The following is a 19,631-nucleotide window of genomic DNA, read 5'->3' on the forward strand; positions in this document are numbered from 1 at the left end:
TGCTGTGCAGCTCCGGAAGGCAATAAAAGCCCTTCTGCCAGTGAGGAGGAGGAGGAGGAAGAGGCGGCTGGCCATGGCCTCGTGACCTTGGCGAAAGAGGGGGACCGAGACAGACCCGTCTGTGCCTGATCCAGCCAGGACAGGCTCCCGGGGGGGGCATTACAGACACCCCCACCCCCACCACCCCTCCTCTCTTCCCCCAGTCGCGCTCTGCCCTGTCCAAGTTTCCCTTTCTCTACTTTCCCTCCAGTGTCCCTGTTGAGGGAGGGGGAGGTTCAGGGCAGAAGGGTTGGGGGTTGGGGGTTGAGTGAGGGTCCTGGCGAGGGGGGGGCTTCGCTTCCCCTCCCTCCCCATCCTGGGTCTTCGACGCTCCCTGGATCCCTCTCGCCCCTTTCCTCTCCACAGGGGAGGCTTAGTCAGCGCCTCCGTGGACTGGTGAGGGGCGCAAGGGGGTCTCTCCCTCCAAGCCCTCTCCCCCCTCCCTCACCTGCTCCTCACCTGGGGGGGGCTCCTTCCCTCGCCCACTTCCAGGCACCAAAGAGGGTCCCAGCAGCAGCAGCAACGGGAGAATGAGAGCAGGGCTCATGGCTGCTGCCCCAAAAGGACTGTGAGAGAGGAAAACCTGCTTCTTAGCCCGAGAAGGGAAACTTCTTTTGCCTGTCGTTCATGAGGGTCGGGGTGGGACGCGCCGCTGTTTCTGCAAAGTCCCGGAGACGCAGCTCTGCCCGGGCACAGAGAAGCACCAGTGAGAATTCTCCTTCCAGCAGCGTCATCAGTCTCCGGGCAGAAGGTCCCCGGGTTTGTCCCTGTTGAGAAGATAGGTTTTGGAAGGCAGAGGAAGCTGTGTGTGTATAACGAGGTGTGTGTGTGTCGGGGTGGGGCGTGGGGGTAAATGAAGGACCCCCCACTTCCCCCTTCGCTGGGGCGGGGTTCCAGAGAGGAGGCTCCAGAGCCTACTTTAGAATCCGTGATGAGCTTCGGGAGAAAGCAGCCAGGAGATGCGCCCTCCTCACCTGGATGGAGGTGGGCGGGGAGTCGTGGGTCTCCTCTCACTGGCCAGGCTGGAACCTCCAGGCAGGCGCAGCAAGCACACACCTGAGTCCTCCTTGCACTTAGGGGTGGCTCCCTCTGGCCACTTCCAGGAAAGCCTCTGTGGGGGAGGGGGGTCTCCTGGGGATGGTGGGGTGCCCAGTCAGGAGGGGGCGTTGCCCAGAGAGGGAGGAGCCTCACTTGGGCCTCCTGGGCATGGCTCTCCCGAGGGTCGAACATCCGTGCGTTATTTGCACCGCTCACGATGCTGTGCAGAACACAGTGTCGAGGCAGCCCCCTCCCCAGAATGCAAGAGGGGCAGCAGCTGGAGGAGGGGTCGGACTTCCGGAGTCAGGAGCCCCCCTGCCTCGCTCTGAAGGGTCTCTTTCGGCTCCCTCCAATGGACCGTGGCTGGGCGCATCTCTGAGTCTGTCTCCCCCTTGGGCGCATCTCTGGGACTCTTCCACCCAGCGTGGAAGACAGCGTGACAGTAGGGCCATGCTGGAGTAATCTCAGGCCACGACCAGAACTCAGCAAATACAAATCGTGTCATGGAGAACACGGCTCCCAAGCTCAGCGAGCCTCTGCTTTGGAAGGCAGTGCTTTTGACCAGCCTGCATGAACTAGCGATGTTATTTGCACTTCAGGTACAACTTGGGAGTCAAGGTAAGATCTTTCATGATTATTGTTTTCTGGAGTGAGCATTTTGTGGGAGTGTTGTTTTACATTATGCCATTTTGTAAAACCTATTTAGGTGGGTTTTTCATCCGACAGTTTCTTGGGGACAGGAGGGAATGCCTAGTCCCCTGCCTTTTCTGCTATATCTCTGAAGATTTATAGGAGCCAATTTTGGGTAAAATAATTACTATTAGATCAAATCCTTGGGCTCGAAGGTGGGGATAGGACTAACAGGTATTTGGCAATCAATATTTCCGTTTTTTTATTCTGCTTTTCAGGTCCTATTGGAAATGCTTGTATTTGGGGCATAAAAAATGTGTTGTTTTTAAATCTGCAAGAGAAAGTTTTTTAAAATCTGTATAAAATTCTTTTCCCACTGATGAAGAACTTGTGGGTTGAGACACAATTGGGATTTATGTTTGTGGACCATTCTGTTCAAATTTTAAGTGTACATATTTGTTTCATGATTATATATATTTTCTATGGACACATGCTTTTATTTCAACAGGCATAGTTACACCAGAATTTGACATATTGTTTCTAATCAGTTTCTTTAAACCTCTTTTGTTTTCAGGTTCGTTTTTGGTTTAAGATAACACTTCTTTGTAAGATTTGTTCCAGACACACACCTGCCACTTCCTCAGAGTAGACCTCCCCAGCCCACCTCCATCGGACAGGGGCTCCATCCCTCAGACCTCCCCTCCTTTTCCCATTTTTTTTTAATAATTTTTATTTATTTTCTACACTATATAAACATACATAAAACATTACCATAATAATAATAATAACAGAAGAAAAACAGAAAAACATCAAACAACTGCTGCATAAATATTGAATAAATGTTGAGTACATATGTTGCATAACTATTACCTATACCTTATCATACTACAACATCATCATTCTTAACATAAAAGTGCACCCCCCACCTCGGGATCATTCCTGAGTCCAAAATCTAATCGTTTCTTCTGCTGGCGGTTTCCCACTTCCCTTAATAAACACAAATATTAGGAACTGTTTCCAGATTCCTTCAAACTCATTTATTTTAGTTACGCCTTTTCTCCACTTAATATTACATGTCAGTTTATCATTCATGGCTATATCCCATACTTCTTTATACCAATCTTCTATAGAATATTCCCCTTGAACCTTTTTGGTTTAAGATAACACTTCTTTGTAAGATTTGTTCCAGACACACACCTGCCACTTCCTCAGAGTAGACCTCCCCAGCCCACCTCCATCGGACAGGGGCTCCATCCCTCAGACCTCCCCTCCTTTTCCCAGAGACAAATCCTGTTGGGCTCCAAGTCACACACAAACCAAAGTATTCATGTTTTTATTAGAAAGTTTTCCTTCTGTTATGAAAACTGACAACGATTCCTCTGGAATCAAAGTGAAAAGAGGGGAATGATTAACATTTCAGAAACAAAAACGTACCCTTTTGCAACTTGGTGCCTTCAAAATGTGCTGTGCTACAAGTCCCATCCTCCCCAATGGCTGTTCTGGCTGGGTATGATAGGAGTTGTAGTCCAACACACTGGGAGGTCTTCAAGCTGCAACAGCACATAGGAAGCCACCTTCCACAGAGTCAGGCCCTGGTCTGTCTAGCTCACTGTCTGCACTGGGAGGAGGGGATGTGGTGCCCCCCAGGTGTGATGGACTACAACTCCCATAAACCCCAGCCAGAAGGGGCTGGGATTGTGGGAATCATAGCTGAAAACCCCTGGAGGGCACTAAAAGGCCAACTCCTGGCCCAGCCCTGCCTGCAGCTTCTGCTGGAGGTTCTGCATTCTCCGCAGGGGATCCATCGCACAGCTCTACAGCCCCTCCCTGAAGAGAAAAAGACGAAGGCTTCTCTCAGTGTCTTTCAGCTCAACCTTCCGATTTCCTGCAACAGGTGTTTTCATTCCCAGTCCGTCCACTTAGAGTGGAATCCGCTTGCATCTCAGCGCTTCAGGATGCCGTTAGGGATGAACTAACTCAGAGAGTGGAGCCCGGAGTAATGGTCCTGCCCGGGGAGGAAGAGACCCTGAGCAGTTCTCTGCTCCTGATCAGAAATCCAGGGAAGGAGAAGGCTCTTCTCAGCACTTGGCAGGATGAATCCCCCACCCACCCCCAAGAGAAACAACCAGAAACAGAAACAGGAACAGGGGCGTCGCAACAGGAGGAGAAAGTCCAGGCTGGGGAGTCTCTTCTTTTTCACCCCCTTCAGTTTTGCATCTTCCAAGGAAAGTCATAAAGCAAAAAGCTTCAGTAGCCATGCAAAGAGTTTCTTTCCATGCTGGGTCTCAGAGGTGAAAGATTCTAGCCAATGAGGGCTGGGAGGGAAAAGGCAGGAGAGATTAAAAAAACGTATATTAAAATACATACATTAAGAGGAAAATTCATATTTGGATGGTGTTGAAGAAGCAAAGACTGTCAGGAATATTGACTTGCCTGGGGTCTCTCCCATTCCCCCTCCCCCTTTTCACACTACAGCCCCTCCCAGGCACCAACAACTCACTCAGACTGACCGATGGACCTTCCAGTAACTCCAACTATGCAGGGCAGGGGGGGTTGCAGCCAGGTGAGGGGGGGCACATCGCCACATTTTCTTACTGTTGTTGTAGTTGCAATTGTGTTATATACTGTATTTCAAGCTGTGGTTTTAATATTATTATTATTATTATTATTATTATTATTTATTTATTTATTTATTTATATAGCACCATCAATGTACATGGTGCTGTACAGAGTAAAACAGTAAATAGCAAGACTCTGCCGCATAGGCTTACAATCTAATAAAATCATAGTAAAACAATAAGGAGGGGAAGAGAATGCAAACAGGCACAGGGTAGGGTAAAACTAACAGTATAAAGTCTGCACAACATCAAGTTTTAAAAGCTTTAGGAAAAAGAAAAGTTTTTAGTTGAGCTTTAAAAGCTGCGATTGAAGTTGTAGTTCTCAAATGTTCTGGAAGAGCGTTCCAGGCGTAAGGGGCAGCAGAAGAAAATGGACGGAGCCGAGCAAGGGAAGTAGAGGCCCTTGGGCAGGCGAGAAACATGGCATCAGAGGAGCAAAGAGCACGAGCGGGGCGATAGTGTGAGATGAGAGAGGAGAGATAGGAAGGAGCTAGACCGTGAAAAGCTTTGAAGGTTAACAGGAGAAGTTTATATTGGATTCAGATTTTACTGCATTAAGTGGTATATAAGTACTAATAAATAAATGAACACATTTAAGGAAGAGGGCTCTGCCCGTACAAAGTTTTGACACAACAAAATCTGCAAGCCTTCAAAGTGCCACAAGACGCTTGGTTGTTCCCACTGCAAGAGACCCACAGGGCTGCTGCTCTCGGATGCCGCAGAGGAGCTGCACTCTGGACGTGGGCTTTGCGGGGTCATTTTGAAATATCCGTCAGCTGCTTTGGACAAATGGTTTTGGAAAGGCAGGATAAAAACCAATGCAAGGAATTGGGGGAGGTGCAGAGAGAGACCTTACCTGCAGGGGGTTGGATGGAGGTTGCTAAAGAGAGAGAGAGAGAGAGAGAGAGAGAGAGAGAGAGAGAGAGAGATGCTTTAGGGTGGATTCCTGCATTGAGCAGGGGGTTGAACTTGATGGCCTTGTAGGCCCCTTCCAACTCTGCTATTCTATGATTCTATGAGGTGGGGCGGGGGACTTTCTAAGCAAACCTACCTCTGAGCTTTCCGGTTGTCGTGGCAGATGGGAACATAGGCGTGCGCAGCACATTTCATTAGGTGGTTCGACCAAGGATATTTTTTTTAAGGTAAACATTTTTTAAGGTGAACATTTAAGGTAAACATTGATTGAATATACAGTAATAAAGGACTTTTTTTCATTCATCAAACAAACAAAATAAACGAAAACTGAAGTAAACTGTATTTTTTTAATTAACAAGTAATCTGTACTTTAAAAATACACATTTTAAAACGGAGACTCTGAATACTACTTTTTGGCTGAAGTGATAAACAGGCACATATAAAGACAGCAATAGGGCCTGCAATGCCAAAGTGTTAACATAAACATAATTAGAAACACAAAACCGGATCATTGACAGAGAAGGGGGGAAGTTGTTAAGAGGGGGAGGTTTCTACAATTGTGGAGCACCGTTGTCAGTCACACACAAGATGAACATAGTTTGCAAGTCTTCAAGGCGTCACAGGACACTTGATGGCTTCTGAACACAAAAGAACAAGGTGTGCCTCTGCTTCTTCACATCTGTTCGCATTACTTTAGCAAGTGCAAACCCCTTCTGTCAAGGAGGACTATGCACTCACCAGAGCCTGGCCTCATGGATCATGCAACTAGCAGGTGCACTCCAGAAAGATGCTGTTAGAACCGAGGAGACCCAGACACACTCAAACAAGCCAAGCCAAGCTACACTATGCACTCACATATTACCTTGCCCTCTAGTCCAAACATCAGTGCTCAAATCCCTTTTGGGCAGCAAAACCTGAGCTAGCTTGGAAGAAGCGACAGGTGAGGAAGACCTCTGGCACTCTATTGAACATGTCAGCAGCCAGGGTACCTGCTCACCCCTTGCAAGCAGCCTCCCTGCCTACAACGGCAAAATGCAGTGTTGGACTGGTGGGCACCTCTCTGCCCTGACAGGCACCAGCTTACAATGGTACTGTTAAGCAATTTTGGATGCTGGATGTAATGGTCTTACAGTCCCTTTTTTATATCTTAAAATGCATCATTTCACTTCCACATTGCACAGCTGCTACATTTCTGATGCTACAGCAATAATAATATAATAATAATGGCAACCCTGTTCATTTTTTTCATGTTTCCATATATGTGCAGAGTTTCCCATTCTAAACTCACTCAAGGTAAATCCTATGCATGTTTAGACAGAAAAAAGCCCTAAAACTCCCAGTATTCTCTAGCCAGCTATGCTAGGGGATTCTGGGAGTTGTGGGACTTTTTCTCGTCTAAATATGCAGAAGATTGTGCCTTTAACTTATCACACCGGCATGACTACAGGAATAAAATGTGATTTTCTCCTAAACATTGCAAACTTGCCAGTGTCCCTCCAAAAAACCCAGAAAGGAATTAAAGCAAGAAGAGAGATGGGATCATGAAAAGAAAATATCTGTCCAGTTTTCAGTATTTTTTTTCCTAAAGAGCTCCAATTAGAAAGTTTCTGTTACAAGAAAAAATTACTGTAGCATCCTAGAAAATTAATTTACACCTGACCACAGCATTCTCTGTTCCTAAGAGATAACCTATAACCTCCTTAGAATTCAACAGCAAGTATTACCATTTATTGTGAACTGCCAGAATTAACTCCTGGTGCGTGGAGGGTAGGGAGTGTTTCACAGTAGAAATTTGGAAGCTACAACTGATTAAGACAGTTACTCCTCTGGAAAGGTTCACGCACCCTACAGGAAAGTTCCTAGGGCAGTTTACAATGAAACATAAAAACACTGAAACTGAAAATCAATCAAGCACATGACAGCAACAAATGTACTATTGCAACCTTCCACTAACTGTGGCCTTCAAAATCTGTTGGACTACAACTCCCATGATGGGAGTTGGAATCCAACAAATCCAACCAGGTTGGGGAAAGACTGTATCATGGATTATGTCATAATATAAAATGTTTCATTCATGAGTTCTACCTTCTGACAGCCTAGAAAGACTATTTTTATTATTATTTATTACATTTATATACCACCTTCTTTCTTCTGAGGAACCCAAGGTGGCATGCATAATCCTCCTCTCCACTTTATCCTCACAACAACAACCCTGTGAGGTAGGTTGGGCTGAGAGTCTGTGACTGGCCCAAAGTCACCCAGTGAGTTTCCATGGCTGAGTGGGGACTAGAACCTGGATCTCCTGACTCCCAGTCCAACACTTCAGCCACTACACCACACTGACTATGAACTTACATGCATTTTAAACAAAAATGAAATGAAATGAAACTGCAAATGCAACAGATTTTTTTAATGAACCAACATCAATGGATAGATGAAACAAAGCAAAAGGATTCCTTACGTTTGTTAACTCTTCGTTCCTCTTAGTTAAATTTAAAAAGGACTCCTATTGAACTGAAACATTAAAATAAAATGTTCACATCCCTGCCCTTCATTGATCGTTCTTTATTTCTTCTAAATGATGCAACACAAAATATCAAGTTATAAAAATGGAAAGTATATTGGAATTTATTAACAAATTGAGAGAAGCTAAATCATGAACAGGTTTCAGAGGATTATTAATTTTAAAAAATCATTAATATTACATGTTTACTACAGGATAGTAAAAAAATGTAAAATAAAGGCAGATGGTTTATCCTTGCTTCTCCTGGTCAAGTTATTGGCATTTGTGGAGAGAAGGAAAGAAGGGCAGAAAGCCACTAGGAGCCCAGGGAGAGCCTGGAGAGGCCTGTCAAGGCACTGCTGCTCAGTGATTCAGGCTGCTCAGCCATAGCGACGACCCAGAAGAAGTGCAGACAAGCCCTGGAAGTGCCTAGAGAGGCCCTCATTTCTGGGCTTCCTGAAATGGCCTTTGCAGCCTCTGCTGTGGCGTAGGCAGGGCAAACATGGCAACGGCGGCGGATTAGGAGGTTCAGCTGAACCCCCTGAACCCCCTGTCTGCCAATGGATGGGATGGCAGTGAAGCACAAGCACACACCCCTTCCAGTGGTCAACGACTCCCCTGTACACCTGCGTGGCGTCTGGGCAACTATGAATTTGGGGAAGGAAGGGGACCACAGCACAGTGTTTCTGCCCCTGCTGTGCCTGCAGGAGGTCCGTCCGCCCGGGTTCAATCCCAGCATCTCCAGGGAGGGAAGAAGCCCAGGGACTGGTAAGTGATGGGGGAGGTAATCCTTCCCTCCCGGCCCAAGACTCCGGAGAGCCACAGACAGTCCGGACAGGCAGTAATGACACCTCCCATTTCCACAGGGCTTTGGACCATTCAAGGCTCTTCACATCCTTCCTCGGCTGTCATGCTTGCAACAACGACCCCTGAGAACAGGCGAAGGATGTGCGCAACTAGCAGCATGAGAATTTAGGGGAGGGGCCTCCAGATGTGTGACCAGCATGGCTTAGTGTCAATGACACACACACGGACACCCCATTACCTTTCTTCTTCTTCCGGTAGAGGGAGAGTCCCACGGCCACAAAGACCACGCCCAGCACGGCCCCCACGGCCCCCGTCCACACTTTGCTCCTGGCAGAGTCCGACCTCAGTGGCTCTGTGGGAGGAGAGAGACCAGGAGCCCCACGTGAGCAGGAGGATCAGGGCCCGGTTTGGCCTCTCAGCCTCCAGGTGTCGAAGGGAGGATCCGTTCCATGCGTTACACCCAGGGAGGGTCTTTTTCAGCCCCCACTGCTGACCTCTCCTCAGTCTCCAGAGTGAAAGGCTGCCTTCCCATGAAGCCCCCTGCCCCAGGGGAATGGAGGATGGCGTTATAATTCCCAGGGTTCTTTCTGAATTCCCACTTGCAAACTGGTGCACTAAACTGGAAGTCAAGTACAGTCGGTCCATTACTGGGGCGGAATATGAGTAAACAGAAGCAAGACCTCAGAAGTAAGTTTGGGGCTGCAGAGGACACCTTTACAGTTTGCTGTTTTAGACTTTAAAAAAAAGCTTCTGAGTGACCACACTATTCCAAGTCAGTTCTACATGTGCTTACTCAGAAGTAAGTCTTTCTCTCTCTGTTCCATGGGGAAGGAAGGAAGGAAGGGAAGGGAGGCTCCTACCCCACTGGATGGTGATGGGGGCCTCCAGGCTGGCGTGCTCCACTTGGCAGGTGTAGACGTCTCCGTGTTCCGGCTTCGTCTCCAGCATCACCTGGGTCTGGTAGGTCCAGTCCCCGTTCCGGAGCTCCTCCCCGTAAAAGACCCCTTCCTTCTGCTCCTGCCCGTTCTTCAGCCACTGGATCTCAATCTCCAGGGGATAGAAACTGGCTGCAGTGCAGAGCAGGAGGGTGTGGGGGGACAGGGGGTCTTCCTTGGTGGGGGAGATGGAGACGGAGGGCTGAACTGGAGGGAAAATAAGAAGGATGTGTGAGAGACACGAGGAGGGAGGGGAAAAGGAGGGGCTGAGAGAGATCCAGAAAATGAAGGAGGGTTTCCTGGGCAGACAGACGCCAGCAATCTCTTCTAATCTACAGTCAGACAGACGCCCTCCTGGGGGGTCCACAAATAGGGCAGGGAGCTCACAGTCCTTTTGTCTAGCTCCCACCCCCACCCCCACCCCCCACAGCACCTGGCCTTCTTCGGAGGGATGCTGCACCTGTAACAGGGAGGCTGCAGGTATCTATCAGGCCTCATCACTTTTGGCAAGTGAGATTCCCACAGATCATAAGACTACAGCGGTTTTTGCTGTATCGGAATTCCTAGGGCTTCTCTGGAGAAATTCTTAACTCACCTCCTTCAAAGCAAGAAAAGGAAGTCTTGTTATGAAATGCTCACTGAATTACAAGTGAAAATGCTTAATGATTAAACGTGTGGACAGGTGAATTAGTAAAAAATAGCATTAAAGAATAGATACACAAAGAAAGAAGCAGGTTCACAATGAATTCTGTGTAACTGATATTAAAAAAAGGATAATATCTAAAAAGAAAATGCTGTTTTAAGCTCATCACCCACAGTGAAAAGGGTTACGCAGGGGACCTTCTCTTCTGCTGCTCCCAGACTGTGGGCCTGCCTGACGGGGGAGATTCATCAACTTAATACTCTCTCCGAGTTTAAGACAGCTATAAAGGCTAGTCTCTTCTGGCAGGATGAATTTTAAACCTAGGAATTTTAAGATGCTCTGACTGTTATTTTAATATTGTATTGGTTTTATATGCTCTTTTAATTAGTTTTCTGCATTTGATTTATATTGTAGCGTTTGTATTAATGTTGTTTCCTGCCTTGATCCAAAGGAAGAGGCGGGTAAGAAATCAAATAAATAAATAAATAAATAAATAATTACAATTAATTATTATTCTTATTATTATTACAATTAATTTGGAAGTTGTACAGCACCATGTACATTGATGGTGCTATATAAATAAATAATAATAAAAAATAATAAAAGTTATTCTCATTCTGAGTAAATATAAATAAATATGAATGCGTATTTCTATACATATTGGATCATGGTTTAATTTGTTTTTTCACTGTGTATATTTATGGTTTTATATGGTATGTTTTTATCTGTATGCTGCCCTGAGATCTTGGTGATAGAGGGCAGGATATAAATGTTTTAAATAAATAAATAACAATTAAACATTTCCTTTCCCTTTATTGATGATCAAATCAATTGTTGAACTATTAAAAGAGCATCTTGAATGCAGAAGGCTAGGCAGGTGTGTGTCGGGGGGGCGCGGCTTCCTCCCGTGGGGCTCCCAAACTATGCAATGCCCCCCTCCCCCAAAAGAACTACGATTTCTCCCCCTCCCCCACTCCTAACTTTGAGAAAAGTTGGGAGCGGTGGAGATGCATCTCTGGAATTTTGGCCTTTCCTACTTCGTGGAGTTTTCAACGTCCTTTTTCCTTCTCGTTTTCAATGGCTGTGCAGGGGCTTGGGGAGGGGGGGGTTAATCATCAATGCTAATAAGCAGGGAAATTACCAATGAATATGAATAACCAATGAGTGACGTTAATCATCAATGCCTAAGCAGGAGTGCGCTGCAGGGCAGGGAGGGGCAGAGTGGAGGGGGGAGAGGGTCTTTTGCGTAGTGAACAGGACAGCTGGGGGGGTCTAAGAGGGGGGTCTTTTCTGCAGCCCCCAGACACGCACCTTCGGCGCTTAGAACTGACGCCCCCTCTCCTCCTCCCTCTGCCCCACTTGCCCGCTTCCCCCTGGGCAGGACCCCCCACCCCCAGTGGACTCACCCCGCCGCCGGTGGGAAAAAGGCCCGAAGATGTTGTCGTAGTTGTGGCGGCAGAAGACCTCCACCTGGGCCCTCCAGCCCCGCAGGTGGTCCTTGTCGCGGTTCCATTGCTGGACGTCCTGCTCTGCCCACTCGGCGTCGGCCACACACTCGCCCACGTCACTGTCGAAGTGCGCGAAATTCCGCCGCCCGTAGACCTCCCTGGCGAGGAAGCGCACCTGCGGCTGCCCGGTCCCGTTGCTGTAGCGGCACTCCCACTTCACCTGGAGCAGGAAATGGGGGGCTGCAGGAGGGGGAGGATAAGGAGGGGGGTGACACAGAGAAACGGACACGGCTGCCTCGTCTCTCGGTCCCCCAGGGGTGGCGATACGGAGCAGGGCACGAAAGCTTCGTTCCAAAGACGGGATGCGGATGAGGGGCTCAGCCCCTCTGTGGGAGACCAGAGATGGGGGTTTCAGATAGGAAAAACGGGGAGGGGGGCTCAGGCTGCAGCACAGGAAGAGGACAGCCCCGGACACGGTTGCCCTGTTGCCCAGGATTCACCCAGTTTCAACCATTCTGGCAGACTGCCTGCTTTTTATTGTTTGTTTGTTTGTTTAAAACTCAAGCCTCTAGTCCTCACGGAACCAGAGACAACGGGGCACAATACACAGGCAGCCACCCTCCTGCCCAATCGTTGGTGGAGAAAAGGGGCTGGCCCCGCCTTTCAGGGCCTTCAGCCAATGAGGGAAGCCACAGCTAAGTCTGTCAGCTGTAGACTGACACACACCTCTCTCCTAGCCAAAGGCCCCTCCCTCCTGTAAGGGGTGCAGAACAACAGTGGCCTACACTGCAGGGCTGTCCTGCATTACTCTCTTATCCAACCTGCCATGTAAGGAAAAACAGCACTGGGCAACACTGCAGAGTTGTTGTTAGCTACTCCCTCGGCCTACCCTCCAACCTTTGACACCACCCCATCTAAGTCAGCAGGGGAGGTGGCAGTGGAGTGGGGAATGGGGGTTTTAAGCCGAGCCTTCCCATGACAGCCCCAGAAGACTCTGCAGGGGGGGTCCCTGCCACGACACAGGCTCTGAACACCAGACCTCACGTCTGCCACCACTTCTTATGGGGCGACACAGGCTCTGAACACCAGACCCGGCCGAGGCTGCTCCCTGCTCAAGCCAAGCACCACCGCTTGATACGCCTGAGGCAAGGGATAAAACCCACCTTCCTCCAAACTATGTGGAGAAAGGGGTTTAAAATGGAGAATGGATTTTAATAAATATAATAATGCGCTGTGAGTTATATCTGCTGAGGTGAATGATTGTCAGAGTGGGTGCTGAATGTGTAAACTTAAGATGATAAACGCCACACAGACACGTGGGATTTTTGTGGTAGTTTTAAAACAAACAATCAAAATTTATTTTTAAAAGTTCATAAGCTTTGTTTCAAATAACAACATTTAAAAACCTTTTTGAAACCTTCCATACAATCCGGTCACTCTCACATTCGCGCTTTCCTTTTTCTCACACAATCACTCTTGAACTTTCTTTATTATCAGTATTGATTAATATACTTCCACTACGTGCACACCACACTCTAAACTAAAGACACCACGCACTACAATGACTCTCAAATTTCCCAGAACCATTAATACCATAAATACAGAGAGCACTACAGACTCTACTGAAAGAACTCTCCATCCCCTCCGTCCTTCCCTTATATATCACTCCTCCCCCTCCCAAGACATTCTGACTCCGCCCACTCAGGCCAACATTCTAAAAACCACAGACTTACAAATTGCAGACATACATTTGGAATTGACTTGTGGGGTGTAACGCCACAGTCCCCTCTTCCAAGCCGTGACTCCCCCACTCTGAACTCTGCCCACGTTGGGAATAGGGGAGAAAGGGGGAGGGGGAGCTTGGAATTAGGACAGTGAAAGGGAGGAGGGTTCTTGAGGCCACCATCACTTTCCTGGAAGGGCTCTTCCGCCTTTAATATCTGTATGGCAGACAGGTGTTCCACAGGTGAAGACTGTGCATTCTGGCTACGGATGTTGAACCAACCACTGGGAATGTGGGTCCAGGTTGGACTTCTGCCTGATCCCTTGGCTGTGGAAGGGCTCTTCTGAGAAGGGCCATTGGCTGCTGTCAGTGCAGGCAGGGGGTGAGAGGGGACGTTAGAGCACCCCCCCTACTTCAGGGGATCCTTCCTCAAGAGGAGGCCGCGAAGGGGGGAGCCTGCAAGGCAGGACAGATGATGTGGGTTGGAGGGGTTTTAATGGAAATTGTTTGATGCGTTAGTGCAAAGCGCCCCGATGCCAGAAATGGCCAGGTGGAGCTATTAAAATGTGTTTTTTTTAAAAAAAGAAATGCTGGGAAGGGCTGGTTCTATACGCTACCAACCCCCCCCCCCCGGGTGTCTGTCTCCGCAGGCTCCTCTGCCTTCATCAGCTACACTTTTTTCCAGGACCGAGAGACGCAGAGAGGAGGGACGCTTCCTCTGTTGAACGTCTGCCTGTTGCGCAGCTCCGGAAGGCAATAAAAGCGAAGAGGAGGAGGAGGAGGAGGAGGAGGAAGAGGCGGCTGGCCATGGCCTCGTGAGCTTGGCGAAAGAGGGGAACCGAGACAGACCTGTCTGTGCCTGATCCAGCCAGGACAGCCTCCCAGGGGGGGACATTTCAGACACCCCCACACACACACCTCTCTTCCCCCAGAGTCGCGCTTTGCCCTGCCCAAGTTTCCCTTTCTCTACCTTCCCTCCTTGGGAGTGGAAAACACTCCAGTGTCCCTGTTGAAGGAGGGGAAGGTGCAGGGCAGAAGGGTTGGTGGTTGGGTAAGTGTCCTGGCGAGGGGGGGCTTCGCTTCCTCTCCCTCCCCTCCCTGGGTCTTCGACGCTCCCTGGATCCCTCTTGCCCCTTTCCTCTCCACAGGGGAGGCTTAGTCAGCGCCTCCGTGGACTGGTGAGGGGCGCAAGGGGGTCTCTCCCTCCAAGCCCCCTCCCCCTCCCTCACCTGCTCCTCACCTGGAGGGGGCTTCTTCCCTCCTCCACTTCCAGGCACCAAAGAGGGTCCCAGCAGCAGCAGCAACGGGAGAACGAGAGCAGGCCCCATGGCTGCTGCCCCACAAGGACCGGGAGGGACGGAAACCTGCTTCTTAGCCCGAGAAGGGAAACTTCTTTTGCCTGCCGTTCATGAGGGTCGGGGTGGGACGCGCCGCTGTTTCTGCGAAGTCTCGGAGACGCAGCTCTGCCCGGGCACAGAGAAGCACCAGTGAGAATTCTCCTTCCAGCAGCGTCATCAGTCTCCGGGCAGAAGGTCCCCTGGTTTGTCCCGGTTGAGAAGATAGGTTTGGGCTGCAAAAGAAGGCAGAGGAATCTGTGGGTGTACAACGGTGTGTGTGTGTGTGTCGGGGTGGGGCGTGGGGGTAAATGAAGGACCCCCCACTTCCCCCTTCGCTGGGGCGGGGTTCCAGAGAGGAGGCTTCAGCCTACTTTAGAATCCGTGATGGGCTTTGGGAGAAAGCAGCCAGGAGATGCGCCCTCCTCACCTGGATGGAGGTGGGCTGGGAGTTGTGGGTCTCCTCTCACTGGCCAGGCTGGAACTTCCTTTGCCAGGCTCAGCAAACACACCTGAGTCCTCCTTGCACTTAGGGGTGGCTCCCTCTGGCCACTTCCAGGAAAGCCTCTGTGGGGGAGGGGGGTCTCCTGGGGATGGTGGGGTGCCCAGTCAGGAGGGGGCGTTGCCCAGAGAGGGAGGAGCCTCACTTGGGCCTCCTGGGCATGGCTCTCCCGAGGGTCGAACATCCGTGCGTTATTTGCACTGTTCACGATGCTGTGCAGGACACAGTGTCGAGGCAGCCCCCCCCTCCCCAGAATGCAAGAGGGGCAGCAGCTGGAGGAGGGGTCGGACTTCTGGAGGCAGGAGCCCCCCTGCCTCGCTCTGAAGGGTCTCTCTCGGCTCCCTCCAATGGACCGTGGCTGGGCGCATCTCTGTGTCTGTCTCCTCCTCGGGCGCATCTCTGGGACTCTTCCACCAAGCAACTGCCTGGTCAGCACAAAGGGCCCTTTCCCATTGGCTGAGTGTGTCCGGGGTTTTCCAGAGCAACAATCACCAACCCAGGGTTGGGGTCGGAACTGGGCTAAATTGGGCACCTCCCGTCCCGCTGCCTCCAGAGTCTCCTCCTGGCCCCAGATCACATCTGTGTAGGTCCCACGACTGTCCTTGAGGGCGCTAAAATTGAGGTGGCCGAGGGGGTCTTCGCTGGGCCCCTCCGCCTGGGTCTGGGGCTGCTGATTCTGCTGGGTGTCAACCTGAGGACCCCTCAGAGGGGCTCATAAGTGTGAAGAAACAAGAACATCAGGAGAGCCCTGAGGCTGGAGCAGGCCAAAGTGGGGCCATCTTCACACACAGGGGCCAACCACAACGCATGAAAGGGGAGCAACAGCACACACACCCCGCCCATGTTCCCCAGCAACGGGTGCACACAGGCTTGCTGCCTCAGATCCTGGAGATAGCACAGAGCCATCAGGGCTAGTAACCACTGATGGCCCTTCTCACTCTCGTGTCTCACATTTCCAGAGGGGCTGAGACCCAAGGCCAGCCTCCTCCAACCCCCCACATGCACAAATTCTGACTAGTCCGAGCTTAAAATATTTGACCCTTCAGCTCGGCCAGTATCCCTGAATCTGGATCTGCACCTGCTGCAGAATGAGGTGAGGATGAGGTGGTAGAGTCCTAACGTGCTAGAATGGCCTCTACCGCTCAAGACACACACACGTACACACACACACACACACAGGTCACTAGGCCTACGGACCCAGCCCCCAATTCACTTCCAGCTCTCTGGACACAGAAGCTGTCTCTGGACTCATAGAATCATAGAATAGCAGAGTTGGAAGGGGCCTACAAGGCCATCGAGTCCAACCCCCTGCTCAATGCAGGAATCCACCCTAAAGCATCCCTGACAGAATAGAAACCTTCAAACCACATGAATTGGCAGCCCCCAAAAAACCTTTAGACTACCTTTATTTATTTATTAAAACATTTAATTAAAAAATAACACACACACCCCAAAAAACACCTTTAGGCTACATTTTTCTTCTCCCAGGCATTTAACAGCATTTAACAACATGAGCTGAATTTTCTTCGTTGTTTTTAACGAACCCCAGAATAACTGTTCTTATAAGATACTGTTGTTTCTATGCTTTTTATGTTTTTAAACTTTGTATATTTGTTTTTAATGTTTACTGTTTTAAACATTTGTAAACCGCCCAGAGAGGTTTGGCTATGGGGTGATATATATAAATGCAATAAATAAACAAATAAATAAATAAATAAATATTTATATCCTGCCCTGTGTCACTAGCATCTGAGGGCAGCAGATAAAATCATACAAACACAGAGGAGGGCCAGGGTCTCTTCTCGATCCCCTCAGAGTGCAGGACACGGAATAACGGGCTCAAGTTAAAGGAAGCCAGATTCCAGCTGGACATCAGGAAAAACTTCCTGACTGTTAGAGCAGTACGACAATGGAATCAGTTGCCTGGTGAGGTTGTGGGCTCTCCCACACTAGAGGCCTTCAAGAGGCAGCTGGAGAACCATCTGTCAGGGATGCTTTAGGGTGGATTCCTGCATTGAGCAGGGGGTTGGACTCGATGACCTTAGGAGGCCCCTTCCAACTCTGCTATTCTATGATTCCATGATTCCTTCCCCCCACCCCCCCGCCTCTAAAGTATGTAATGGACTCTGGCTAAAGCCTTGCCTGGGAAGTTTTAATAAATTGCTTTAGCCCTTAAATCTGGTGTTGTTCCTTTCTTCATCGGCTAGTCATCAGCTGCATTGACTGGTGGAGTAGGGAGGTGGGTGTTGACGGTGTTTGGCCCTCGAGCCTACCTTGCAGGGAGGACAGGTGGACCCTGCACTTCCTTCACAAGCCCCTTTGCGTGGCTCCTGGTAGGAGCAATGATTCTCGGGGTTCGTGCTCGTCAGCCAGCTGCCGTCGCCCCCCTTCCCCTTCCCCTCCCCCCTCTGTCAGGGCACTCAGCAGCCCCTGTTGCTCCCCAAGTGGCGCCCGAGAGAGTCGGGGAGGTTTGCGCAAATGAGCTGAAACGCACCATGCGGTTTTATGTGGTCCTCCTCAGTGTTGCGTGCGAAGACCCCCAGACGCAGCTTGCAGGGCCGGTGCTGAGCCAGACCTCAAAGCCCCCCACCCGCTGCCCCCCTGTGAAGGACCCAAGACCCCCACTCTGCCCACGGGTGGACACTGCCCACCAAACCCTCGTGGAACTGGGAGGAGGAGGAGGAGGAGGAGGAGGAGGGTCCATTGGGGGCTGGACTTCAGCCCCTAACCCCCCTTCCCTCCCGCAAGTTCTCTCTTCAGTCCGTTCCAGAGGGGGCTGTCCATGATGGGGAAGCAGCAGAGGGAGGGAGGGGGCGGGGAAAGGCAGGACTCCTGGGTCCAGGGGGAGGCAGCAGCGTTTTTGGCCTTTCCCTGGGAGGCGGAGGGAGTGCGTCTCATCGGTCAGCGCGCCCAAGGGATGGACGCCACCTGCTTCCCCCACCCTCCTCCCTGGGATCTGCGGCCCCTCCAAACCTGGCCCCGGGATCCTGGCCCTGCTCACGTTCTCCTAGACCCGCCTGCTGCCCCTCTCCTAAAACGTGGCAGCCCGGGCAGCGCTGCGGCTGCCCAGCGCCTTCCTTTCGCTCCCCATAGCGCTTCCAGGGACCGGGCGGGGAACGAGGAGAAGGGATGCAGGAGAAGGCGCCCGCCTCCCCCCCCCCCCCGGAGAACGAGGAGGAGGAGATTCCGGGGCTTTAGGACCCCGGGGAGAAGGCGCTCGCCTCCCCCCCCCCCGGAGACGAGGAGGAGGAGATTCCGGGGCTTTAGGACCCCGGGGAGAAGGCGCTTGCCTTCCCCCCCCCCCCCGGAGAACGAGGAGGAGGAGATTCCGGGGCTTTAGGACCCCGGGGACGCCCTTCCCACCGCATGCCGCTCGCGCCTCGGAAGTGGCGGGGGGGGGAGAAAGTGAAAGCGAGAAAGTGCTCGGGGGCGCCTCCACTTTATTTATATTTTTATTTCTTTATTGCATTTACATACCGCCAAAATGAAGGAGGGGAAAAAACACTATGCGAATCCAATGGAAAAGAAAAGGGTTTTTATTTTTTGTTACGTATACCTTCAATCTTTAAACACTGTATTGTCGTAACGGACTGATTATGTGAAAAGCTCCACGTTTGGGATCTCCCGATCCTTCTTCAGGAGCTTCTGAAACAGAACGACATCCGTAAACCACAAGTCCAAATACCGAGAGTTGAAACCGCTCAATGCAGACGTTTTCATGTTCTTTCTCTGCAGTAGACCCCCTTCTGTTTAACACACCAAAGCTCTCTGGGCGGTTTACAAAAGTTAAAACAGTAAACATTAAAAAAAAAAGTATGCAAAATTTAAGAATCGTCGGAAACATAAAAACAACAGTATAAAAACCACAGTGTCCGTTCAAAAACAACAGTCCTGGGAGATCCGTTAGAAAACAAACTGAGCGTTGCTTCTCCTGTCCCGGCTGGTTGCAAACGCAGCTTGGCCAATGACAAGCACAGCAGAAAGGGGCACGTGAGGGGCAGGGTGGGGGCCCCATCAGTCCCTTGGCCCAGTCGGCTGGAGGATGTGGTGGGTCTGACTGGGCCGGTGGTCAAGAGCAAAAGCCCGAGGACTTGTGTGTGACAGACGCAAGTGACGCCCTCCTGCCATCTCCTTTCGTAAGAGTCACCAAAAGACGTCCTGTTAGGACAAATCTGTAGTAATACTCACAGACACATCTGAGGGTTGATGGTTGAAGTGACTCGAAGCGACCGGAGCCACTTGAGTGAAGTTTATTGAGCATACACAAGGATTATATAGCAAAGATCTCGGCTCCTTTTCCTCCCTCCCTCTCAGCCGAAACTCCTTACACCACCCTGCTGGTATCTCTAATTTACACCTTTTTAATCCCTTCTGTCCGCTGAGTCAGTCTGGATGGTTGATAATATAGTGCTTGACCTGGAGCTCATCAGGACATTTTTAGGGTTGGTCAAAGGTCCATTTATAAGCCTGTTTCCCTAAACAAAACAAACTAAACA

At 50.3% G+C, this 19,631-nt stretch overlaps 1 protein-coding gene across 2 annotated transcripts in view; it reads right to left on the reverse strand.

The window, feature by feature from the left end:
• Positions 1–19,631, reverse strand: part of LOC134396450 (rano class II histocompatibility antigen, A beta chain-like) — a 44,345-nt gene that overhangs the window by 7,367 nt on the left and 17,347 nt on the right. The window contains exons 1-4 of one of the 2 annotated variants that reach the window (XM_063122953.1): positions 14,540–14,670; positions 11,535–11,816; positions 9,411–9,692; positions 8,789–8,902 (exon numbers count right to left, since the gene is read on the reverse strand). In XM_063122953.1, coding sequence (XP_062979023.1) covers positions 8,789–8,902; positions 9,411–9,692; positions 11,535–11,816; positions 14,540–14,627 — 766 coding nt within the window. In that variant the 5' untranslated portion in view covers positions 14,628–14,670. Of the gene's footprint in view, positions 1–8,788; positions 8,903–9,410; positions 9,693–11,534; positions 11,817–14,539; positions 14,671–19,631 lie in introns of those variants that run through there. The other variant, XM_063122952.1, reaches the window with a different exon arrangement.

This window comes from Elgaria multicarinata, chromosome 3 (assembly GCF_023053635.1).
Source record: "Elgaria multicarinata webbii isolate HBS135686 ecotype San Diego chromosome 3, rElgMul1.1.pri, whole genome shotgun sequence".
In the NCBI taxonomy this organism is placed as follows: Eukaryota; Metazoa; Chordata; class Lepidosauria; order Squamata; family Anguidae; genus Elgaria; species Elgaria multicarinata.